This window comes from Phascolarctos cinereus, unplaced genomic scaffold (assembly GCF_003287225.1).
Source record: "Phascolarctos cinereus isolate Bilbo 61053 unplaced genomic scaffold, phaCin_HiC Scaffold_726;HRSCAF=1367, whole genome shotgun sequence".
NCBI classification, from domain to species: domain Eukaryota; kingdom Metazoa; phylum Chordata; class Mammalia; order Diprotodontia; family Phascolarctidae; genus Phascolarctos; species Phascolarctos cinereus.
The window spans coordinates 317,286,256-317,313,650 of record NW_027556098.1 but is presented as its reverse complement, the minus strand read 5'-3'; the positions used below and the strand labels follow the sequence as shown (position 1 = coordinate 317,313,650).

At 37.0% G+C, this 27,395-nt stretch overlaps 1 protein-coding gene across 2 annotated transcripts in view; it reads right to left on the bottom strand.

Moving 5' to 3' along the window:
• The window catches only part of UVRAG (UV radiation resistance associated), a 443,033-nt gene that overhangs the window by 289,371 nt on the left and 126,267 nt on the right, over nucleotides 1-27,395 (bottom strand). For both annotated transcript variants that reach the window (XM_020989535.2, XM_078156924.1), the window contains one exon: nucleotides 17,204-17,289. In XM_020989535.2, the coding sequence (XP_020845194.1) occupies nucleotides 17,204-17,289 (86 nt within the window). The remainder of the gene's footprint in view (nucleotides 1-17,203; nucleotides 17,290-27,395) is intronic.

Below are 27,395 nucleotides of genomic sequence, written 5' to 3'. Positions count from 1 at the left end.
GGGAACAGATATATTCAAGAAGAGCTTCAAGTTGTAGGATGCAAGTTTACTTTTAATGTACCCTGGAACTTTCTGTTTCTTCCAACAACCTCCTTCCATCCATGACTTCTTGAATTACTCCTCACTCAGCTACCTCAAGACCAAATAACTACCAACTCTTCACATGGAGAATTCAGCATTAAAGCAAATAACAATACTTCATATGCTTCTATCAATTTCATTTTCACTGGAAATTGGTATATTCAGGTCACTGCTTATATCTCATAAACAAATTAATTTTAAGAGACACTTCTGATTGAAAAAAATTTATTTGGTTCCATATGTTCTTTCCACTGAAGGCACTTATCTTCACCTCCTAAGCAACACTTTTAAAAAATTTAGAGCTACAGCATTCAACACTAGCTACAGGTATATGCCAACACATACTGTACCTTGTCAAGATTTTTTACGCAGGGTGATGAATTTATTTATGTATAAATAATGTTTTGAGTCTATTCAAATGGCTCCACAGAGTAATTTTACATGACAATTTTTTCCATCATCAAGATCTACTTATATTAAAAGAGAAAGCTTTATTTTAAAACTGGCATTTAGGAATTATGATTCTCAACTCTAGAAGGGAAAGCTTAGTGGTGAAGCATCAGACTTGGAATGCCTAACATGTTTACAGTAGGTGAATTTTTTCCCTACCAATCATGAAAATTTCTTAGCTCTTTGCTCCATACAACAAAAAAATTCTATGATGTGATTTTTTTCACATGAGAAGTAAAAAATTTAGCCATTTATTTTTAAACACAGACCTTAATAGTTAGAATACAGTAATATTATTAGTTCTACAGCTTATTTTCAGACTTCAGAAGTCCATTCAACTGACCATGCCTTGCAAAGAATTAGCAAACAATGAGTACTTACTAAACATCCTATGTTAGTAGATACAAGAAAGGCTTAAATCTAGTTCTAAGTTCAATCTAGTTCTAAGTTCAAAGAGTTTAGAAACTAGTTTATAAACATAGAAACAATAATACACAGACAGCAACAACTGACATTACAAGCAGTAAAGAGAAGGACTAAATAAATGGGACAGACAATAAAGTACTATTTAAACTTGAGCTACTAAGCGTTCAGAGGAAAGAAAGATAATGGACAAACGGTACCTGCTCAATGAATCCTTTTCTAGTTCAGTCCTGTTGGTAGTAACCTTTAATCCCTAGCCCTGCACAATATAACTTTACTTGCACCTCTTATATACTTAATTTCCTTCTTGAGCTAATTATAGCATATCCCACTATTACAATGAAAACAATTTTTGTATTCTGAGGAAGGAAGACTTATGTCTTTATCTAAATCTCGCCTAACTAGTGCAGTATTCTGCTCAGAGTGGGTACTTAATAAATGTTTGCTGAATAAATTAATTTCTACGACAGAAAAAAGTTGTGCCTCAGAAACGTTAATCTGGTGGTAGGTGGTAGTATGTAGAATCAATCAATCAAGAAGCATTTATTAAGTATCTACTGTGTTTAATACCTACTATTTTCAGAACACTATACTAGGCTCTGGGTATAAAAAAATGAAAAAATAGACATAAAAAATATAAAAGAAAAATGAAACTTTCCTCAAGAAGCTTACATTCTGTCAGAGGAGATAAGTCATACATAAGTGTTCGTTCATAAGTCATTCGCAGGTGTTCCAATCATGCTGGACTCTTCATGACCCCATCTGGGGTTTTCTTGGCAAAGATACTGGAATGGTTTGCTATTTCCTTCTCCAGCTCCTTTTACAGGTGAGGAACTGAAGCAAACAGGGTTAAAAAGCAATTGCCCATGGTCACACAGCCAGTAAGTGTCTGAGGTTAGATTTGAACTCAGAAACATGAGTCTTCCTGACTCCAGATTCAGGAGTCTATCCACTGTACCCCCTAGCTACCACATCCATATAAGTATACACAAAGTAAATCTGTGAAAATATACACATAACAAAAATAAGTTAATTTGTGGAAAAGGCACTAGAACCTAGGTAGGATTCAAGTATTAAGGGGAGCTTGAGCTGAATGTTGAAGGAAACTAGGATTCTAAGAGGCCACTATGTTCCAAGTTCCAAAAACCTTTTAACCTCTCTCATTGTCTCTTCTTCCACAGTCCCTTTCAGCTGCGTCAATCAGTCAATCAACTCATCAGTCACTCCATCCCTCAGTTTTTTTCATAGGCCTTCATCCCTCCCCTGGTTACACTCTACTCCTTTCCCTTTCCTGACATCTTGGTGAACCAATTCAACTCTACATTGTCTTCTTCTCTGGAGTCCCTTGCCCTTTAACTTCTCTCCAATTTGCCTTGTAAGTCTCAGCTCTGAATCACTTCTACCATCTACTGCCTTCACCCTATTCATATACTACTGAAGAAAGCTGGAGAAAATCATGAAATCATTCTGAGTTTACTACAAGTTTCAGTTACATAATATCAACTGCGCTTTCCCAGCATCAAGGCAATCTTTTTACACCTCCTGAATCAATTCACAATCCCACTGACCACAGTAGTTTGTCCAAACTTATTCATCGCTCCTCAAACCTACTATAGTTTCCTCCTCCCCCCTAGGTAATAATTTTGCCTCACGCTTTACTAAAAAAATTGAGGTCATTCACCAAGAGGTCTATCTTCTCATCTCACATTACTCAAATGCCTTCCACTACTATCTTCTCCTTCACTTCATTTCACGTGAAGAAACAGCCCTTCTTCTTGCTAAGGCAAACCCCTCCATGTGCACAAGCGATCCCATTCCATCCAAAATTCTCCAGGACATTGCCCTCTTATAATCCTTACTCTAATATTAATCTTCAATCTCTCCCTGTATAATGGTTGCCCCAATACTACCAACAAATATGCCTATATCTCCCCCATCTTCAAAAAATCCTTACTTGATCCAGCCATCTCTGCTAGCTTTCATCTATCTTTCTATCTATATCCTCCCTTTCCTAGTTAAATTTAAAGGGCCATCTGCAATCAATGTCTCTCTCTCTCTCTCTCTCTCTCTCTCTCTCTCTCTCTCTCTCTCTCTCTCTCTCTCTCTCTCTCTCTCTCTCTCTCTTTCACTGTTTGCAGTCTAGCTTCTGCCGTCATCACTTAACTGAAACCCAGACATAGCAATGATCTTTTAATTGCTAAATCTTCATCCTTCAACCTCTAAGTAGCCTTTAATATATTCAGTCTCTTCTTGATAATCTCTTCTAAGTTTTTGTGACACCGTCCTTTTCCTACCTCTCTGACTTTTTTAGTCTCCTCCATTGAATCTACAACCAGGTCATGTTCTTTAACTGCAGGAGTCCCCCAAAGCTCTGTCCTGGGCCCTCTGCACTTCTACATGATTTTTCTTGATGATCTCATTTGCTCTCATGGATTCAATTATCACTTCTGTGCAAATGATTCTCAAATCCATATGCTTTTTGGTTCCTCACCCCTGGTCTAGCCCTAACCTCTCTTCCAAACTCTAGTCTCTCTTCTCTAATTGCTTACTGGACATCTCAAACTGGATGTCCTAAAGACATCTCAAACACATGCCCAAAACTGAATTCATTTTCTTTCCCTGCCAAAGCCTTCCCTCTTCCTAACTTCTCTATTATTGTTGACAGCACCACCATCCTCCCAATCACCCAGGCTCATAACCTAGGTGTTATCCTCTACTCATTCTCTCAACCCCCAAATCACCTGCCAAGGCCTGACAATTTTATATATGCAACATTTCTCTTTTACTCTCCCTTCTCTGACACTAGCACCTGGTGCTACCAGGCACAGTGCTGGTACAGTACAAGCCTTCAAACTCCCCTAAACCTGGACTATCACATCAGTCTTCTGTTGGGTCTCCTTGACTCAAGTCTCTTCCCACTTCAGTTCATCCTCCACTCAGCTATCAAATTTATCTTCCAAAAGTGCAGGTCTGACCATATTATTCCCCTACTCAATACACTCCTGTGACTCTTTTTAACCTCCAAGATAAAATATGAAATCCTGTTTAGTTTTTAAAGCTGTTCACAACCTAGCCCCATCTTCTTACACCTTACTTCCTACCACATACTCTGTGACTCAGTACCCTTAGCCTCCTTGTTTCAACACTGTATCTCACAACTCTGCATTTTCAGTATTCTCTCTCTCCTCATTCTACTTCCTGGCTTCCCTCAAGTTTCAGCTAAAGTCCTGCCTTCTGCAAGAGGACATTCCCAGACCTCCTTGGACTTCTCTCTAAGACTATCTCCAATTTATCCTGTGTACATGCACATCTTGCTTGTACATAGTTGTCTACATGTTTTCTCCCTCATTAGATTGTGAACTCCTTGAGAATAGGAACAATTTTTTGTCTTTCTTTTTATTGCCAGGGCTTAGCACATTGACTGTCACACACTGTGTAGTTAATAAATACTTGCTGACATGACTGAACTTGAAAGAAGGGCAAGTTACCAACTACTATATGAAAAAAATGCTCCAAATCCATAATAAGAAATATGCAAATTCAATCAACTCAAATATTACACCTCACAGTCATCAGATTAGGAAAGATGAATATTCCTCCTTCTCTCCCCCCAAAAAAGGAAAATAATTGCTGGAGGCTCTGTGAGAGAACAGTCATAATAATGATCTACTGGTAGAACGGTGAAGTGATTCAAACATTATAGAATGCAATCTGACACCCTGCTTTGAGAATTCTAAACTGTATATACATTATTTGACATATTACTAAGAATACACACCACAGAGATCAAAGAATGAAGGACAGAACCATATGCTTAAAAAACTAGGAACAAAATAGGTACCTATCAATTGGGGAAATGGCTAAACAAATTTTGGTTAATTTAATGAAATATTACTGCGCCGTGAGACGTGATTAAAAGGTTAGGTCTTTTATGAACTGAATAAGAATAGAATTAAATAAAATCTTTAAAAAAAATGAGAACATTCCTGTTCTAACAGTGATTTGGCCAAGAAATCTGCCTTTCTGAGAGATTATTTTGCAATAAGAGTTTCACTGAAAATAAATGAGTAGGAGTATTTCCTGCTTGCAGAGAATAAGGCAGAGATCTCTACATTAAAAAGTCTTTGTGAAAAATTAATCATAAAATCAACAGATCTAGGATTAGAAGCTGGCTCAGAAACCATACAGTCAAACCCTCATTTTATAGAGAGAAAAACTACAGTCCAAGAAGGCAATGACTAGGCCTAGCTCACATGAGTGTCACATGTCAGGAGGCCTTGGACTCCACTGTCACTGTCTCCACTGTCTCATGCCACCTTTTCCTTTAAACATGAGGACTTATTTATACATATTCTGAACTGTCTACTGAGTTTTGAAAAGTTTAACCTACCGGGAAAAAAAATTCATCAGATAAACAAGAGAGGAAGGAAGGAAGGGAGAATAAAAGTTGATGTTTTAAAAAGTTACACTAACTGAATTTCTATTTCAGTGTACGGTAACATCGTTCTCACTTCTATATTCTCAGGGTCCTTTCCAGCGTGTGGACACTACAGACCATAAAATCCAATACACTGAATCTGCTTCTTAAAAGGTAACAGCAACACCTTGTGAGCAATACCATATACAGAAATACAAAATTTACTCATCAGGAATACATTTTCAATTAAAGGTCTGCCTACATCATGCTGAAATTTCTAACACTTTATCTGGAGATTTTAAGGACTAAGAATCCATAGAGTTCAAGTACATTATTTTGGTATTTCAAGGATCCTCAATTTTGTTGTTGTAAGTGCTTCCTCCACAGATACAAATCACAATCCCATTTACACCTCAAAATAGTTTTGATGAGTTACTGTAACAGAAAAATTCAACATCTGGCAGCCAATCCTCTCGTAATGAGACTGTGACAAAAGATGCAGTCTCTTCTTGGATCCATATATGAAGCTTTTCCAATCACAAGAATAACAGCCAGAGCTGGAGTTGGATTGCCATCACCCTTCACAAAATGGTATCCTCTTCCAAGGCAGAAAGAATAGTAACACAAAGATTTTAGTGAAAATCAAAAGATAAAGAGATTTAGAGCTAAAAAGCCAAGAAAGGACATCTAGCTGAACCCCAGTATTTTTGTAGATAATAAAAACTAGAATACTGATGTCCAACTATAAAATAGAAACAGGGGCCACTAAAACCATACATAAGGATCCCCGCAGATCACATATTGATTTAGAAAACCACATATTTACATTTTTTATGTTCTATTGTATTTTTCTACATTTTGTTAAATACTTCCAATTAGATTTTTATCTGGTTCAGCAGCACTTTGGAGTGTTTCAAGTGGCAGTGGGAATGGGAGCTGTATTTGCCATCTCTGGTCTAGAGGGTAAAAAACTTCATAGAATCATCAATTTAGAGCTGGAAGAAACCTTAGAAGCTCTCAAGACAAATTCCTTCATTTTACAAATTAGGCACAGAGAGGTGACTTGCCCAAAGTCACACCACTAGACAAGTGAGAAATTATAGTAACGAGCAACTAGAAACCAACCTGATGCCTATTGCCTAGAGAATGGCAAGGAAAGGGTGACATCTGAATGTACTGGAATGTTACTGTCCTCTCAGAAATGATGGTGACAAACACAGAAGCATGGCTAGAGATAACAACTGAAGCCAACTGAAATAAGCAGGACTGGAAACCAACAGGCATAACAACATTAGAAACTAAACAAACAAAAAAGTGACAGAAACTAAAGGCTATGAAATGGCCATAACCAAGCTACACTCCAAAGAAGAGATATCTCCACCTCTTCCTCTTCGTTGCAGAAGATGGAGGCTATGGGTGTCAAAAACTGTATACAGAGCTCTGTCTTCTCCTCTCTTCATTTCAAATCACTCAGATGCTTTCTGCCACTCTCTCCTCCTTCGTCCTTGTCTTACATGACGAAGGGGCCTTTCTTCTTACCAAGGATAACCCCTCTACCTGCACAAGTAATCCCATTCCATCTCATCTTAAAATCTTACCCCTCTACCATCTCCATTCTCTCATTTATCGTCAATCTCTCCCTGTCAATGGTTGTTTCCTTCCTATATACAAACATGCCCAGATCTCCCCATCCTCAAAAAAACACTCCCTCAATACATCAGCCATCCACACTAGCTCTGGTCCCCTATCTCTCCCCACTTCAGTGACTAAACTTCTTAAGCATCCCAGGTGCCTCAAAAGTTACCAATGACCTCTTAACAGCCAAACTCAAGGGCCTTTTCTTAATCCTCAACCTTCTTGACATCCTTCTCTATAGGTTTTGATACTTTTGTTTTAAAATAAATTTATTATTACATTTTTACTTTTATTTGGGGGGAATTCTCTCTCTCCCACCCAATTGAGAAGGAAAATAACATGATATCAATTAAACATGTGAAAGCATGCAAAATATATTTCCATATTAGCTATGGAACAGGAGGAACAGGAGGAGGAATAAAAAAAGTGAAAAAAACTATGCTTCAATCTGGACTGGTTCATCAGTTTTCTCTCTGGAAGTGGACAGCATTTTTCATTGTTAGTTCCTTTGAAATTGTCTTAGATCATTTTCTTGATCAGAATTGCTAAATCCTTCACAGCTGATCACTGTCACAAAATTACCATTACTAAATACCATGTTCTTCTGGTTTTGATCACTTTGCATTACTTCATATAAGTCTTCCCAGATTTTTCTGCAACCATCCTGCTTGTATTTGTATTGTATTGTATTGTAATACAATAGTATTGCATCATAATCACATACCACAATTTGCTCACCAGGTGATGGGTATTCCTTCAGTCTCCAATTCTTTGTCACCACAAAAAGGCCTGCTATAAATATTTTTGGACATATAGGTCCCTTCCCTTTTCTTTGATTTTTGTGGAATACAGACCTAGTTGCTGGGTCAGAGAGTATGCACAGCTTTGTAGCCCTATGGGCAAAGTTTGAATTTGTTCTTCAGAATGGCTAGACCCATTCATAGCTCTACCAATAGGGCATTAGTGTCCCAACTTTCCCACATCCCCTCTAGAATTTGTCATTTTCATTTTTTATCATGTTAGCCAATCTGATTGGTGTGAGCGAATCTGATCAGAGTTGCTTTCATTTGTATTTCTCTAATCAATAGCAATTTAGAGCATTTTCTCATGTAAACATAGCCTTCTGAAAATATCTTGTTCATATATTTTTACCATTTATCAATTAGGGAATGGCTCTGATTTGTATAAATTTAATTCAGTTCCCTATATATTTGAGAAATGAGGCCTTATCAAAGAAACTTACTGTAAAATTTTTTTCCCAATTTTCTACTTTCCTTCTAATTTTGGTTTCACTGGTTTTGTTTGTGCAAATTTTTTTTTAATCTCATATAATCAAAATTGTCCATTTTACTTCTTGTGATCCTCTATATTTCTTGTTTGGACATAAATTCTTCCCTTATCCATATATCTGACAAATAAAATTTTCTACACTCTCCTAATTTGATTATGATATCACTCTTTGTATCTAAATCAGATAACCATTTTGACCTTATCTTGGCATATGGTGTGAGATGCTGGTCCATATCTAGTTTCTGACAAATCGTTTTCCAGTTTTCCCAGAAATTTTTGTCAAATAGTGAGTTCTTGTCTCAAAAGCTTAGATCTTTGAGCTTATGAAACACTAGAATACTGTGGTCATTTACTATTGTTCGTTGTGTACCTAATCTATTCTACTGATCCACCACTCTATTTCTCAGCCACTATCAGATTATTTTCATGATTACCGCTGTGAATGTAGTCTGAAATCTGGAACTGCTAAGCCGCCTTTCGTTAATTTTTTTTCACTGATTCCCTTGTTATTCTTGACCTTTTGTTCTTCCAGAAGAATTCTGCGATTATTTGTTTTCTAGCTCTATAAAATAATTCTTTGGTGGTGGAGCCAAGATGGTGGAGTAAAAGCAGTGACTTGCTTGAGCTCTCCCTCAAACCCCTCCAAATACCTGTAAAAAACAGCTCTAAACAACTTCTAAAGCAGTAGAACCCACAAAAAGCCACAGTGAAACAAATTTCCAGCTCAAGACAGCCAGAATAGTTGATCAGAAAGGTCTATCACGCCAAGCGGATAGAGGAGCACAGTTCGGCATAAGCACTCAGGCAAACCAGGTCTCAGTGAACCTGGAGTAGACCTCAGAGGACTGAATCACAAGTAGCTGTGGTGGTTTCCAGACTTCTCAACCCATAAATGTCAAAGACAACAAAGAAGATCAGTGGGAAAAGTCTGTGATTGCATTGAAAGAAAGAAGGTCAGTCCCAGCCCCAGTCCCCACGTATGGCCCCTGGGTGGCGGCTGCATCCAGAGCTTCGCACCCACAGCCTGAGAAAGAATCCAGTGGCTGATCAGAGGGGGATTACAGGGATCTCTCTGCCAGTGCTGATGCAGGAATTCCTTGCTTTTGCCTTGCTTTGTGCTTGGATCTAGGTCACAGTTCTGGATGAAGGTCCTGGGGCAAGGAGGAGTGCTGGCGTGGTGGAGTTTGTAGTGGTGGTAGAGAGAAAATCCTCCTCACAGTTCCAGGGCAGAAAAGAGTGCTTGTGGTCACTCATAGATCAGAACACAGGCCAGGAAAGGAGTAAATACCTCACCCCTTATCATACCACCTTGGAAGAACTGAAAATTTATAGGTCCCTAGAAGTATGTCTGGAAACAGCTGAAAAAACCCCCCCGAAGCTTGGGACAGTACATTCTCCACACTGGAAGCAGAACCCTACCTTAACAAAGAGTTTAAAACTCAAGTAATTGGCTGGGATCATGAACAAACAAAGGCGCAAAAAAGTAAGACTACAGAATCTTTCTCTGGTAACAAAGAGGATCAAAATATACCACCAGAAGAAGACAAAAAAGTCAAAGCTCCTACATCTAAAGTCTCCAAGAAAAATATGAATCAGTCCCAGGCCTTGGAAGAGTTCAAAAAGGATTTTGAGAAGCAAGTAAGAGAAGTAGAGGAAAAACTGGGAAAAGAAATGAGAGTGATGCAAGAAAATCATGAAAAACAAGTCAACAGCTTGCTAAAAGAGAACAAAAAAAATACTAAAGAAAATAACACCTTAAAAAACAGCCTAACCCAAATGGCAAAAGAGGTCCAAAAAGCCAATGAGGAGAAAAATGTCTTAAAAAGCAGAACTGGTCAAATAGAAAAGGAAGTCTAAAAGCTTACTGAAGAAAATACTTCCTTAAAAATCAGAATAGAGCAACTGGAAGCTAGTGACTTTATGAGAAATCAAGACACTGTAAAACAAATCCAAAAGAATGAAAAAATAGAAAACAATGTGAACTATCTCACTGGAAAAACAACTGACCTGGAGAGATAATTTAAAAATTATTAGACTATCTGAAAGCCATGATCAAAAGAAGAGCCTAAACACCATCTTTCTAGAAATTGTCAAGGAAAACTGCCCTGATATTTTACAACCAAAGGGCAAAATAGAAATTGAAAGAATCCACCAATCACCTCCTGAAAGAGATCCCCAAAGGAAAACTCCAAGGAATACTGTAGCCAAATTCCAGTGTTCCCAGGTCAAAAAGAAAATAGGTGCAAGCAGCCAGAAAGAAACAATTCAAGTATTGTGGAAACACAATCAGGATAGCAGAAGATTTAGCAGCTTCTACATTAAGGGACCAGAGGGCATGGAATATAATATTCCAGAGGGCAAAGGAGATAGGATTACAACCAAGAATCACCTACCCAGAAAAACTGAGTATAATCCTTCAGGAGAAAAAATGGATATTCAGCGAAATACAGGACTTTCAAGCATTCTTGATGAAAAGACCAAAGCGGAATAGAAAATCTGACTTTCAAATAAAAGACAAAGCATAAGAGACTTATTAAGGTTGAACTGTTCACATTCCTGCATGGAAAGATATTTGTAACTCATGAGACCTTTGTCAGTATTAGGTAGGTGGAGGGAAAAAATTATATGTTATGTATACAGATAGAGGGCACGGGGTGAGTTGAAGATGAAGGGATGATATCTGGAGAATAAAATTAAGGGGTGAGAGAGGATTATACTGGGAGAAGGAGAAAGGGAGAGGTAGAATGGGGTAAATTATCTCACATAAAACAGACAAGAAAAGGCTTTTACAGTGGAGGGAAAGTAGGGGAAGGTAAGAGGGAATAAATGAATCTTATTCTCATAGGATTTGGCTTAAGGAGGGAATAACACATACATTCAATTGGTTATGGAAATCTATCTTACCCTATAGGAAAATAGGGGGAAAGGGGACAAGAGGGCAGATTGGGGGAGGGGTTAATCAGAAGCAAATACTTCTGAGGAGGGACAGGGTCAAAAGGGAGACAGAATAAAATGGGGGGTTGGATAGGATTAAGGGAAACAGTTAATTTTTCACAACATGACCAATATGGAAGTGTTTTGCATAACTACACATGTATAACCTGTATCAAGTTGCTTGCCTTCTCAGTGAGGGTGGGTTGGGAGGGAAGAAGGGAGAAAATTTGGAACTCAAAGTTTTAAAAACACATGTTAAAAAAAAATTCTTTTCACACGCAACTGGGAAATAAAAAATACAGGAAATGGGGCATAGAAATCTATCCTGCCCTATGGGAAACTGGAAGGGAAAGAGGATAAGAGAAGGGGGAGAGAGATAGAAGGGAAGGCAAATTAGGGGAAAGAGTATTCAGAATGCACGCCGTCTTGGGGTGGGTGGAGGGGTGAGATAGGGAGAAAATCTGGAACTCAAAATCTTGTGGAAGTTGAAAACTAAAAATAGATAAATTTTTAAAATTTCTGAAATAGAAAAAAAGAACAATTAAAAAATACATAAAATAATTCTTTGGTATTTTCTTTGGTATGGCAATGAATAAGTCAACTAATTTAGGCAGAATTGTCATTTGTATTATATTGGCTTAGCTCACTTATGAACGCTTAATATTTCTCCAGTTATTTAGATGCCTTTATTTGTGTGAAAAATGTTTTGTAATTGTGTTGATATAGCTCCTGGGTTTATCTTGGCAGGAAGACTCTCAAGTATTTTATACAGTCTGCAGTTATTTTAAATGGAATTTCTCTTTCCACTTCTTACTGCTGGATTTTGTGGTAATATAGAGAAATCCTAATGATTCATGTGGGTTTATTTTATATCCTGCAAATGTGCTAAAGTTGTTAATTATTTCAATTAGTTTTTTTAGTTGATTCTCTAGGATTCTCTAAATATAAAATCACATCATCTGCAAAAAATATGTTTGTTTCCAAACACATTGCCTATTCTTATTCCTTCCATTTCCTTTTCTTGTCTTATTGCTATAGCTAGCATATCTAGTACAATACTGAATAATAGTGGTGATAATGGACATCCTTGCTTCACAACCCTGATCTTACTGAGAAGGCTCCTAGCTTATCCTCATTACAGGTAATGATTGCTGATGGTTTTCAATAGATACTACTTATCATTTTAAGTAAAATTCCATTTATTCCTATGCTTTCTAATAGGAATGAGTATATATTTTATTAAAAGCTTTTTTTGCATCTATTGAGATAACCATATGATTTTTGTTGTTTTTGTTACTGACATAGCCAATTATGCTGATAATTTTCCTAATACTGAAGCAGCCCTGCATTCCTAGTATGTATCTTACCTGGTCACAGTGCAATTTTTGCATCAATATGCATTAGGGAAATTGTTCTATAGTTTTCCTTATCTGTTCTGCTCTTCTCGTTTTAGGCATCAAAATCATTGCCTATTTTGTCCTTTCTATGCTGGTGTTTAATTAGAGATTTAGGATTTGTTCTTTCTCTACTTTTTTTAATTCCATGCCCAACTGGCCCATTATTTATGACTAGATTACTTTCCAATTAATTTTTAACTTAGGCTTCCATTTATTGAATGTAATTTTTATTACATTATGGTCTGGAAAGGGTACATTTCATACTTCTGCTTTTCTACATTTGTTTGTGAGGTTTTTACGTCCTAATACATGGTCAATTTTTGTGAAGGTGTCATGCATAGCTAAGAAAAAAGCACACTCCTTTCTATTACCATTCACTTTTCTCCAGAGGTGTATCATATCTAACATTTCTAAGGTTCTACTCTTCTCTTTTTTAAAATTTATTTTATGGTTAGATTTATTTAGCTGTGAGTGGAGAAAAGCTGAAGTACCCCACTAGTATAGTTTTACTGTCTATTTACTCCTGCAACTCATTTAACTTTTCACTTAAGAATTTGGGTATTCTGCCATTTAGCGCATATATGTTTAAAACTGATATTACTTCATTGTCTATGATACCTTTTAGCAAAATGTAGCCTCCTTGATTATCTCTTTCAATTAGGTCTATTTTTCACTTTTGCTCTGCCTAAGATCATAAATGCTACCCCTGACCTTTTTTTTTTATATCAGCTAAAGCATTAACAGATTCTTCTCCAGACCCTTATTTTAGCTCTGTGTGTGTGTCTTTCTGTTTCAAGTATGTTTCCTGTAAACAACATATTGTTAGATTTTGATTTCTAAGCCATTCTCCTATCCATTTCCCTTTTACAGGTGAGTTTATCCCATTCACATTCACAGTTATGATTACTAACTGTGCATTTCCCTCTATCCTATTTTTTTCTGTCTCTTTTTACTCTGTCCCTCTTCAAAAGTCTATTTTGCTTTTGACTCTTGCCTCCCTAAATCACATCTCCCTTCCCGCCTCTCCCACTATATCCCTCTTTCTCACTCCATTATTTTTTGAGGTCATCTCAATGTAATTGATTGATACAGGTGCCTGTCTATGTAGACTACTTCTAATTGCCTCAATAATGATAAAGTTCTTAAGAGTTAAATATTCATCTTTCAATAAAGGAATGTAAACAGTTTAACTTCACTGATACCCTTATGATTTCTCTTCAATGTTGACCTTTTTATCCTTCTCCTAAGTCTTGTGTTTAATGTCAAATTTTCTATCCAGCTTTGGTCTTTTCCTCAGGAATGCTTGAAAGTCCTCTATTTCATTAAATATTCACTTTTCCCCAAAAAGACTATACTCAGTTTTGCTGAGTAGGTTATTCTTGGTTATAATCCTAGTTCCTTTGCCTTCTAGAACTGCATATTTCAAGTTCTCCACTCCTTTATCATGGAAGCCACTAAATCTTGTATGAACCTGGCTGTGGCTCCATGACATTTAGATAATTTCCTTTTGGCTGCTTGCAATATTTTCTCTTTGACCTGAGAAGTCTAAATTTGGCTATAATATTTCTAGGAGCTTTCATTCTGGCATTTCTTTTAGGAGGTGATATGTAGGTTCTTTAAATTTCTATTTTAACTTCTGGTTCTAAGACATCAGGTTTTCCTTTATAATTTCTTGAAATATGATCTCTAGGCTCTTTCTCTGATCATGGCTTTCAGATAGTGCAATAATTCTTAAATTATCTCTCCTCAATCTATTTTCCAGGTCAGTTGTTTTTCTAATAAGATACTTCACATTTTCTTCTACTTTTAAAACTCGTGTTTTTGTTTTATTGTTTCTTGATGTCATTAGCTTCCACCTGCTCTATTTTAATTTTTAAGAAATTATTTCTTTAGTAGGCTTTTGTACCTTTTTTTCCATTTGACCAATTCTGCTTTTTAAGGACTTGTTTCTTTCAGTCAACTTTGTACTTCTTTTTCCATTTGGCTAATTCTGTTTTTTAAGGAGTTCTTCAGTGAATTTTTGTGCCTCTTCTGCCTTTTGGCCAATTCTGTTGTTGTTTTCTTAAGGCATTATTTTCTTCAGTATTTTTTTTAAGCCTCCTTTACCAAGCTGTTAATTGTCTTTTCATTATTTTCTTGCTTCATTCTCATTTTTACCCCCAATTTTTCCTCTACCACTCTACTGTTTTTAGTTCTTCCAGAAATTCTTTGTTAGGCTTGTGTCCAATTAGCATTTTTTTCTTTGAGGATTTGCTTAGAGCTATTTTCACACTGTTGTCTTCTTCTGAATTTGTGTCTTCATCTTCCCTGTCACCATAATAGCTTTTAGTGGTCAGTTCTCTTTTTTGTTGTTTGTTCACTTTTCCAGCCTATCTGTTGACTTTTAACTTTGCATTAAAGTTGGACTGTGTTTCTATGGTGGGGTGAGGCACTTTCCAAAGCATCAGGATTTTTAGCTACAGTTTTGAGAGCTACTCTGGGAGGTCCGTAAGTTTTTCAGTACTTCCAAGGTGGTGTTATCCAAGGAGAGATGTGGTCACTGCTTTCCTGGCCTACACTTTGGTCTTCACCCAAAAAGGGACTCTGCTTCCCTACTGCCACAAGTGCTAGCATTTCTCTTAGCCCTGAACTTTGTTGACCTGGTGCCATGTTCTGCTGGAATCATAAGCACTAGTGCACCTCTCCACTCTGAAACTGTGACAAGGGCCCCTATTATCCTATGGAAGAAAGCACATTCCTCTTAGCCCTGGAACTGCATATGGTCAATGCAACAAGGTCCTGAGTCTACTGTTAGTTGAGGGTCCCCTGTAATTTCTTTCTGACCATTTGCCCAATCCCCTTTCCATCTCTGGGCTGGGAGCTCCCGAACCTGCTGCTGCTGTTGCTGTCTCCAAGGCATTTCCTTTATATATTATATTCCTTACAGTCTTTGTCAACACTAAATAAGAAAGTCCTTATCACCAGAGGAATTGATGATGGGGAGAAGCATAGACAACAACAGAAGAGTAGTGAATTTAACTTTGTATTTTTCTTTACATGGCAGGGTGTGGGGGTGGAGGGAGAGGGGTGCAACTGAAAAGTAATGTGGAGATATTAAGAAAGGGGCCAGGGCATTATTTTTTAAACATAATTTTAAGTTTCAGCAACACTGCAGCAGGATAGCTACTGAAAGCTATCAAGATAATCAACAGAGAGAATACAGAATACAGGAAAACTTCAGAGGTAAAGAAAACTTGTGAGGTATGGTATGCCACACTCTAGGAGGCAATTTGGAATAACAGAAAAAGCCCTGGGTATGCAATCACAGGATCTGGGTTCAAGTACAGGCTCTGCTAATAATTAGCCACAATGACCCCAGGGCCAGGTACTTTAAGTCTCTAAGCCTAATTTCCTCATCTCTACCCATAGAATAAATATAGGTGACACTAGCAAATTAAAATGTTTCTGAAAGAAAGTAACAATAAGAATATAGACTGAAGAATAACACCAACCATGGAAGCTAGTTAGGTTTAAACAAACCACATTTGGAAGAAAAGGTTTGGCCTATCATCAACCTAATGCAAATAGTACCTGCACTCCCTATGGTCACAGAGTTCTCATGACAGAAGTATTCGTGTAGAGTATTATAATATTATCTTTTAAAGAGACCAACAAATGCACATCACTAGTGAGAAACTGCCCTGGAAAACTGAAGTGATTAGTTTGAACAAAAACCACTGTCTTTTAAAAGTTACTTACAAAGTCCATACACTCAACTTTTCTATCACTCTGCACATGAGAAGGCGTATTTGGCAATGACACAGATCTCAATTTACAGTATTTGTAAAGTATTTCTTTCCAAGAATCTTTTAAATGGTCTTCCTTCAGTCAACACATGGAAAATAATATAGAAACATTAGGAAAATCAACTGCCAAAATACAATTTTGATATACAATATGACTATCCCAGGAAATTACAGATTGAATGACTCAACTTTATTTCTAAATTGCATTTACTTTGGTACCAGACCTACCTAATCAATATCCTTCCTGATCAAGCACAAAACAAAACTGAACCTTTCAAAAGCAAGTCTATGTAAAATGAAGAAGAGCAAAGCTATCTGGCCAAACACAGGCATCAGAGCTCCCTGCTTGCCAAGTATCACTATCACCTTTAGGATGAGCAGCCAGCCAAAACCACAAGCCATGTTTGTGGTTGTTGGAAGGCTTTTCTAGTTATGCTGGAGGTGTTAAAACTTTGATAAGACTAAAGTCCTCATCCATATTTGTTGATCTCCACAGCTCAGAGGAAACAAGAATGTTCTTGTCTCTGCTTTACTGCAATTGGCTTCCATCTACTCTCTCCCACTGTCCAGAGAAAGGAAATAGGTTTTCCAAAGGCCTTATGTAAGGAGATAAAATGAAATCACCAGGGTTACAAAATTTATGGAGCCCTCACTAAAGAATGTTAAGCTTGATGAAGTTTTTAAAGTTCCCAGAGACATTTCCTCACATTTAAATGCCATAAAATCAAGGAAAGAACGGCTCTTTAAAATGTTCAGTGGGGGAGGAGGGGAGATTTTAAGTAGTTTCTTACCGAAGCAGAGAGAAGACATCGTATGAATTACGAACACAGTTCTGATCTACCTGGAGAAGACTGCTCTTCTGGGCATTTGAACAACCCTGAAAGACATCAATCAACATTTAAAATTAACAATGACCTCAAATTCTCCAGTTAATACAAAAACAGTAACCTTCTGCCTATGGGATAAAATACAAATTATTTTGCCTGGCATCCAAAGCTTTTCAAAATCTGGCTCCAACCTACCTCTTTCACCTCATTTTATATTATTCTGAATTCTAGCCCAAATGTACCACTAATTCCCAGAATTCATCCTGCCTGCCCTCTCCTACTGCCTCTACACAAACTCTCCTCCATTCTGTGAATGCACTCCCTCATCTCTTCCTCTTGACATCCTTTTCTCACTTCAAGTCTTTTAAAGTTCAGTGCCACTTTCCTTCAAAGAAGAAAGCCTCCCCCAATTCTTTTCCCTCCTGACCTTGAAGCAAAAAGTTACATCTCACACCTCAAACATTCTCTAAACCCACATATGGATTCTCTTTTTTGACTTGATCATAGTCTCCTTTATATCTTACTTAAAGTAAGACCTGTACTCGTCCTGTCTTCTATATTCTAATCTCCTTGAGGGCAAGGCCTATGTTGCATCTCTGCAATCTTTAGCCTTGGTACTTACCACTCTAACTGCCACAAAGTAGATGCTTAGGACGTGCCTATTTGATTTAATATTACTGATGTACATATTTTTTAAGTTAGCCAGCATGGCTGGATATTACAGATAAGTGAGATTTCCAGATAACTAATGACTTAAACATTTAACACAAAGACAATTTCAAAAGTGGATCTGGACTGTCATTCGCTTTCCTATCTAATCTTCCCAATTTCATATCATCCATATATTTTAATACATGTCTTCATTCAAAGCATGGGTGAAAATGTCAAATGGCACAAGAATAGAAGCTTGAAGTACTCCATTAGAGACCTCCATGTAGAATAGCCCTGATCCACTCAACATTTTCCCAGGCCAGTCCACAAAATCTTATTTAGAACACCATATGTCTGAATTTAAGAAATTGCTCTTAACAGCCCCAAGCTGCTCCCCAGAACAAAAGATTAGCTTTTAAAAACACTAATGTACTCCAAATGATGCTATATGTATCAGAAGCCTGAAAAACCACAATCTCCAAAGATTCAAAATTATGGGCAACACAAAGGTCAATGGAGAGAAACTAATGGGGGCAACTAGTTAAAGTCTATCTTCAAAGATAATCAACACTCAAGAAGTAGAGTTAAAGACTACTATTCAGAAACAAATTCTAAAGGAGAAGAATCCACAAAAAGCCAGAGTGAAACAAATTTCCAGCCCAAGACAACCTGGATGATTGATCAGAAAGGTGTACCGCACTGTGGGCGTGCAGGCCGCAGCAAACTTAGAGCAGGCTTCAGAGTACTGAATCTCGGGCAGCTGTGTCGGACTCCTCAATCCACAAATGCCAAAGACAACTTAGAAGGCCAGTGGGAAAAGTCTGTTTCTGTCGGTGCTGAGACAGGAAGGTGGGGTTTCAGTTCCATTACCCAAGAGCATGGCCCGGGGGGGGGGGGTAGCTGCTTCCCAAGCTTCCGGCCCACAGACTGAGGGGGAATCCAGTGGCTGATCAGAAAGGGACTGCAGGGATCTCTTTGCCAGTGCTGAGGCAAGAATCTCTTGCTTTGCATCTGTTTGGATCTGGGTCACAGTTCTGGGCGCCGGTGCTGGGGTGAGGAGGAACACTGGCATGGTAGAGCTTGGAGTGGCTGTGGACAGGAACTCTTCCCCACAGTTACAGGACAGAAAGGAATACTTGTGGTCACAGGACAGGAAAGGAGTAAACACTTCACCCCTTATCATACCACCTTGCAAGAACTGAAAATTTACAAGTCCCTACAAGTATCTCTGAAAACAGCTATACAAACCCCTGAAGCTTGGGACAGTACATTCGCCACATTGGAAGCAGACTCTTACCTTAACAAAGAGTTTAAAACTCAAGCAATTGGCTGGGATCATGAGCAAGCAGCACAAAAAGAGTCAGACCACAGAATCTTACTTTGGTGAAAAAGAAGATCAAAATATACAACCAGAAGAAGACAACAAAGTCAAAGCTCCTACATCCAAAGCCTCCAAGAAAAATATGAATCAGTCCCAGGCCTTGGAAGGGCTCAAAAGGGATTTTGAGAAGCAAGTAAGGGAAGTAGAGGAAAAACTGAGAGTGATACAAGAAAATCATGAAAAACAAGTCAACAGCTTGCTAAAGGAGACCCAAAAAATACTGAAGAAAATAACACCTTAAAAAATAGCCTAACCCAAATGTCAAAACAGGTACAAAAAGCCAATGAGGAGAAGAATGCCCTAAAAAGAAAATTGGCCAAATGGAAAAGGAAGTCCAAAAGACTTACTGAAGAAAATACTTCCTTAAAAATTAGAATAGAGCAATTGGAAGCTAGTGACTTTATGAGAAATCAAGACACTATAAACAAATCCAAAAGAATGAAAAATTAGAAAACAATGTGAAATATCTCATTGGAAAAACAACTGACCTGGAAAATAGATCCAGGAGAGAGAATTTAAAAATTATTGGACTATCTGAAAGCCATGATCAAAAAAAGAGCCTAGACATCATCTTTCAAGAAATTATCAAGGAAAACTGCCCTGATATTTAGAACCAGAGGGCAAAATAGAAATTGAAAGAATCCACAGATCTCCTCCTGAAAGAGATCCCCAAAGGAAAACTCCTAGGAATATATAGCCAAATTCCAGAGTTCCCAGGTCAAGGAGAAAATATTACAAGCTGCCAGAAGGAAACAGTTCAAGTACTGTGGAAACACAATCAGGATAACACAAGATTTAGCAGCTTCTACATTAAAGGACCACAGGGCATGGAATATAATATTCCAGGGCAAAGGAGATAGGATTACAACCAAGAATCACCTACCCAGCAAAACTGAGTATAATCCTTCAGGGGAAAAATGGTCATTCAGTGAAATAGAGGACTTTCAAGCATTCTTGATGAAAAGACCAGAGCTGAATAGAAAATTTGACTTTCAAATACAGGACTCAAGTGGAACATGAAGAGGTAAACAGGAAAGAGAAATCATAAGAGACTTATTAAGATTGAACTGTTTACATTCCTGCATGGAAAGATGATATTTATACTCATGAGACCTTTGTCAGTATGGGTAGTTGGAGGAAAAAAATATATGTATGTATATGTAGATAGATAGATAGAGGGCACAGGGTGAGTGAATTAAGGGGTCATATCTGGAGAATAAAATTAAGGGATGAGAGAGGATTATACTCGGAGAAGAAGAAAGGGAGAGGTAGAATGGGGTAAACTATCTCACAAAAAAAAAACAGAAAAGAAAAGCTCTTACAGTGGAGGGGAAAAGGGGAAGGTGAGAGAGAATGAGTGAATCTTATTCTCATAGGATTTGGCTTAAGGAGGGAATAAACAAACATTCAATTGGGTATGGAAATCTGTCTTACCCTACAGGAAAATAGGGGGAGAAGGGGACAAGAGAGCAGGGGGTGATAGAGAGGAGGGCAGATTGGGAAAGGGAGTAATCAGAAGTAAATACTTCTGAGGAGGGACAGGGTCAAAAGAAAGAATAGAATAAATGGGAGGGCAGGATAGGATTAAGGGAAATAGAGTTAGTTTTTCACAACATGTCTACTATGGACGTGTTTTGTATAACTGCACATGTACAACCTATATTGAGTTGCTTGCCTTTTCAATGAGGATGGGTGGAGAGGAAGAGAGAGAATTTGAAACCTAAAGTTTTAAAAACATATGTTTAAAAAAAATGTTTTCACATGCTACTGGGAAATAAGAAATACAGGAAATGGGGTACAGAAGTCTATCCTGCCCTACAGGAAAATAGAAGGGGAAGGGGATAAGAGAAGGGGAGAGAGATAGAAGAGAGGACAGACCAGGGGAAGGGATATTCAGAATATACGCCATCTTGGGGTGGGAGGAGGGGGGAGATGGGGTATAAATTTGGAATTCAAAAACTTGTGGGAGTGAATGTTGAAAGCTAAAAATAAATAAATTTATATTAAAAAAAAATTAAAAAATTTTTTTAAAAAGACAACTATTTGACATCACCACTTCTTGAGGAGATTGATGAGACAAGTGCAGAAGATGAAGGTTGTTTCCCACAGGAAGTTTCAGGATGGTGATGAGCTTACATTGGCTAATTGCAACCTACTGCCCAAGCTCCACATTGTACAGATTGTACGTAAGAAATATCAGGGATTTCTATCCCAGAGGAGTTTCAAGGGGTGTAAAGATACCTGTGAAATGCTTACGCCAGAGAAGAATTTGCCTCTACCTGTCCAGATGCTGAGGAGATAGAGCTGGCCTATGAGCTAGTAGCCAAAGCCCTACAGTAGCCATGGACAGAGCTTCTTTCCTCCTCTACCCTGCTACTTCTTTCACAAATGGCTTGATAAGGCCAATGAACACATTTCAAGATGGCCACTGAGCACAGAATTTTGAAATAAAGTACAGAAGGGCAGAGAAGGTTGTTGCGAAGCAGGGTGGGGAGGGAAAATGAGTGGGATTTTTTTTGAAAGGGATAGGATGAAAATATTTCAATAATGAAATAGTTAAAATACAAAAAAAAACAGAAAAGAGAAGAAAAGAGAAGAAAAGAAAGAAAAGAAAGAAAAGAAAAGAAAAGAAAAGAAAAGAAAAGAAAAGAAAAGAAAAGAAAAGAAAAGAAAAGAAAAGAAAAGAAAAGAGCACTAGATGGGAATGAAGAGCCCAAATAAAATTCCTGCTTTGATATGAATTAGCTACATATCTCTGAACAAGTCACATACCTTTTTAGGCTTATGTTTCTTCATTTGCAAAATAAAGGGGTTAGAGATCATCTCTAAGGTCCCTCTTCCAGCTCTAATATTTTTTGACTATATGAACACTTAAGAAAATTATTAAGGTATCTTTTCTACTTCAGCTAGCACTTACCACTTAGTACTTGAAATGTACTAGAAGGAACGTTCTCAACACTATCTAATTTTACCAACTGAAAAGTTCCAAAAGATGCCTGATGAAGGATTTTGATGGAAAGAAATAATTCATTTATCGGTCATCCAGTTATCTATATGAGATGCTGACCAATGCCAAAACCTCAAGGGGATTTATTTTAAGTGTACGTCACTCAAAATTCCTCCAAGATGCCAGGCCTACCAGTCCTCTTGTAAGAGAAGGAATGGTAGTCAGCAATCAGGAATAGTAACAACTAATAAGCTTAAGAAATTGAAGCCAACAGAAAACTGAGTTAATTTCAGTCACTCTGCCTCTACTGCCTCAGCACATAATCAATTAATGTATCTAGAGCAGTAAGGAAAGACAATTTTTAAAAATGCAAAGGCACATTTTGGTGGATTTCTTATTGCAAGCAAGTACAAGACCAATAGCTTTGAATAAGAAATAAAAGCCCTCCTACACATTTAACTTTCTTTTAGGTTTCTAATTTTTCCATTTTATCTGAAAATACAGCTACAATACATACATTATACATATATATGTATATATATATATATGTGTGTATGTATCTGTACATACACACACACACATATATATATATAGATATAGATATACACACATGTATCTGTATACACATATATGGCTATTAGTCATACACATATATATGAGACTAATAATTATTCCCCAACAGATAAATGGCCAAAGATATGAACAAACAGTTCTTCAGAAGAACTGCAAAGTATTCCTAACCACATGAAAAAAAATTTCAAATCACTAATAATAAAAGAAATGCAAATCAAAACAACTCTGAGGTTTCACCTCATACCTCACAAATTGGCAAAAACGACAAAAAATGGCAAAAGTCTATGTTAGAGGGCTTGTGGGAACACAGGCACACTAATATATTGTTAGTGGATCTGTGAAATGGTAACCATTTTGGAAAGCAATTTGATAAAGTGACCAAAATGTCCATATTTCTAAACCAGAGGAAGCCATCAATAAGAAAAGTCCCCATTTACTCCAAAACATTTATAGCAGCATTTTTTGTTATAGCTAAGAATTGGAAACAAAATAGATGTCCATCAATTGGGGAATGCGGTATATTAATGTAATATATATTAATGCGGTACATATTAACGTAATGTACATTATTGTGGTACATAAATAAATCGTGGTACATGAACATAATGGAATACCACTGCACTGTGAGAAATGATATATGAGAGGAACACAGGGAAGCATGGTAAGAGCTATGTGAACTGATGCAGAGCAAAGTAAACAGAGTCAAGACAACAATATACACAGTAACTGCAATAACATAAACAGAAGGAACAATGATGCACCAAAAAAACCAAAAGTAGATACAACAAAAATATAAAGATTGAGTGGGATTTAAATTAACAGATACAAGAAGACACTCCCAATCTATCCCTTTGTGAAAGTGAGAGGTCCACAGATGTTAAACACTGCAACATGTTTTTGGACTGTATCAATATATCAATCAGTTGTGCTCAATTTTTTTCTCTTCTCTTAAAAAAAATCCTACTATTTGTCATATGGGATGGCTCTCAGGGAAGGGGTAAGGAGAGGGATACATGGCATACTGTCGTAATATCAAAAACAGAAAACATCAATAAAGTTATTTAAAACAACAATAAAACCAACTGTGAAGTACCACTTCACACCCATGAGATCGGTTAAAATGACAAAACAAGGAAATGACCAATGTTGAAGGGCCTAAGAAACGCAAGTACATTAATGCACTATTTGTGGAGCTGTGAATAGTCCAACCATTCTGGAAAACAATATGGAACTAGGCCCAAAAAGCTATTCAGCTGTGCATACCTTTCGACCCAGCAATACCACAACTAGGTTTACACCACAAAGATATCAAAGAGAGAGTAAAACGACCCATATGTATAAAAAAATTTATTTAGAGCAACTCTATCTGTGGTGACAAAAAAGTGGAAACTAAGGGAATACTCATCAATTGGGAAATGGCTGAACAAGTTATGGCATATGAATTCAATAAAATACTATTGTAGTATTAAAAATGATGGATGATTTCAGAAAAATCTGTGAAGGCTTCTATGAACTGATACAAAGCTAAATTAGCAGAATAAGCATAATTTATAAGATAATCAACTTTCAAAGACTTGGTACCTTTGATCAACATAATGACCAAACACAAGTCTAAAGGAAGCATGATGAAACAAGCTATCCACATCAAGATAGGAAGCTAATGGACTCACAGAGTGCAGACTGAGACATATTTTCTTCTCTTTTTTCTTGTTCTTCAACATGAATAATGCAGAAATTTGTTCTGCATGACCATACATATTTGTAATGTTTTTCTTGCCTTGCTGTATGTTTTTCTTGCCTTCTCAATGGGTTAGGGAAAGATAAGGGAGGGAGAGAATTTGGAACTGAAAATAAAATAAAATTGAATTTAAAAATAAATAAAAATAACCCCAGCAAATAGTTACCCATCATTTACTTGAAAACCTCCAGTGAGGTGGAACAGCCACACAAAAAGTCCCCAATTCTTTCAACTGATTCTCCTACAGCCCAGATGACAGGCCCCTCATCACACCGGATGGTTCTACTACTCTAGAGACTTTATCAATGCCCTTCATAAAAGGTGACATCTCACACTAAACAAAATACTTTGTGTCTGATAAAGACAGAGGACAACAAGAATATCACCTCACTTTCTCTACTCCATGTCTCTTAATGCAGCCTGAAATCACATTAGATCTTTATACTACCAGGTCATACTGCTGATTCTTGTTGCCACTTTATCATAGAAGATGCTGTCTAGCCAAACCACTTGCTATCTTATATTTATGAAATTAACTTTTAACTCAAATATTTGACTTTGCATTTTGGATCCTGACTGTCACCCAATGTGCTATCTACTCCTCAGTAAGCATGCCACTTAACTGTTTCCTTCAGGTCATGGATAAAAATGCCAAACAGCAGAGAAACAAGCATTTCTTAAATAACCGTTGCATTCAAGGCAGTGCCCTATGTATCTTGGTACATTTTTTTGGAGACCTCCCTCCAAGTTAACATGGAACCACTAATGACTACTCAACTAATTCTAAATATACTTTAATTAATAATAGCCAACATTTATTTAGTAACTAATATGTGCCAGGTACTATGCTAGGTGCTTTACAAATATTATTGTATTTAATCCTCACAACAACCCTGGCAGGTAGGCCTTATTATTACCCTTATTTTTACAGAAGAGGAAACTGAGAAAAATAGTTGTTAAGTGATCTTAATCTTGCCCAGGATTACACAATAAGTCGGTATTTTTGAGGCCACATTTGAAATCAGGAAGATGAGTCTTCCTGACTCCAGGCCCAGTCTTCTATCCACCATGCTACCTAGATGCTCCTAATAAATTTATTTATTTCACAGAATCTAGTACATATGTCTGAATCTTGTCAAAAAAAATGCATGTAATTGTGTCAAAAGCTTTCCTAAAGTATTTGGCAAAATTTTGCTATGAATTAAAAGTCAAGCTATAGAACAATAAATTATAGTCCATAAACCGAAGTCTCTAATCTCATCCTTTCTAAAAAAAAATTTAAATCATGAAATTTTCCTTTCTTTAGTACTGTAACACCCCTCTCATTCTCCAAAATCTTTCAAAAATCACTAACAGAAGCTCAGCAATCACACTGGCTAGTTCTTTCAATATTCTGGGATCTTGTTCCTCCAGGAAAGGTGACAATTTCAGAATTCAACTAAATGTTCCCTTACGATAACCTTAAATAACTTGTATTTTGACTCCCCATTAGCCATTTTTGTTGTGCCATTTCTAATGGCTTCTCTATTGAAGAGAAAATGAAAACAAAATAGTCAAACAGCTAGTTACCTTCACTCCATCATCAATTATCATTATCTCACCTAACCAAAGTCGTAATCACTTCTTTTACTTTTACCAACATCCTTTTTTGTCAACCTTAGTATTCACTGCCAGCCTCAGCTTATTCTGAGACTCAGCACTCCTGACAATATTCTTGCAAGACTGTATTATGCTTTTATACTCATTTTACATTATCTATTCTCACTTCCATCATTTATACTCATTTTTTTAAAATCTATGTCAGTCAATAAGTTCCCACACACAACCTAATCAATCTATTTACCTAGCTCTCCTTTTCCTTCCTTGATGGAATTGTTTTCTATAGCATCTTCTGAATTTCATTCTTGAGAGCATCCCATACCTCCCAGATTGACTAATTTTACAGAATTTTATTTGGTCTATAGATTCTCTCCAACCTTTCTCTGAAAGTTTTGAAATATTCTCTCAAAATCTAGACCACATACTAGACTACACCCAATTTTTCTCTTCTCTATTAAAAATTTTAAGATGGAGTGGTCACTTCCTCTGAGGGGTTCCATCATTTACATTTCAGCAATCAATTTTTCCTAGTTGATCAGAATGATGTCCAGAACAGGAATTTTCTTCATCGTTTTTTTCCACCTTGCAAAAGAAGAAATTATCACTAAGTCAAGCCAAAAATTTATTAATGTCTTGATTTTAACATAAAAAAAGCTTCAACAGATTAGCAAGGAGACAGAATTCAAGAAAGGAGCCAACAATAAAACTTGTGATCTCAGATGTTTATATGCAGATGCACAGATTTTGGGTAATAATCATGGTATACTAGACATACAAATGCCAGTAGAAAAATCTGACCTTATAAATATGCTTATGACTTAATGGAATGGATTTATTATAGATATAGAAGGCTATACCTTATTCAAAAGGCAGAGAATAGATAAAAGGGAGGGTGGGGTAGCAATGAATATGAAGAAGCTATACTTATGTGAGGAAATTTAGGAACTGGGATAAGGGTGGCTTGGGGAGGATTTCCTATGTTGTAGCTGTCACTCTTCTATGCCATTTAGACTAGCAAACATAGTGGGCGGTTTCTCCCTACCCTTCCCTTTTCAGTTTCAAGTTCTTTTGAATGGATTTGCAAGGCCCTAGTCAACTCTTTTTTTTTTCCAGTTCGGTATACTTAATCCTTTCTCAAGGGCTAATAATTTTTATATCTTAAAATTGTGGTTTAGGAACCTAAATTCTCTTCTCAGACACCAATTTCTTAACCAGATGCTCACTCTGCAAAACTGCCATTATCTCCCAAAGCCCCTGCTTTCAATCA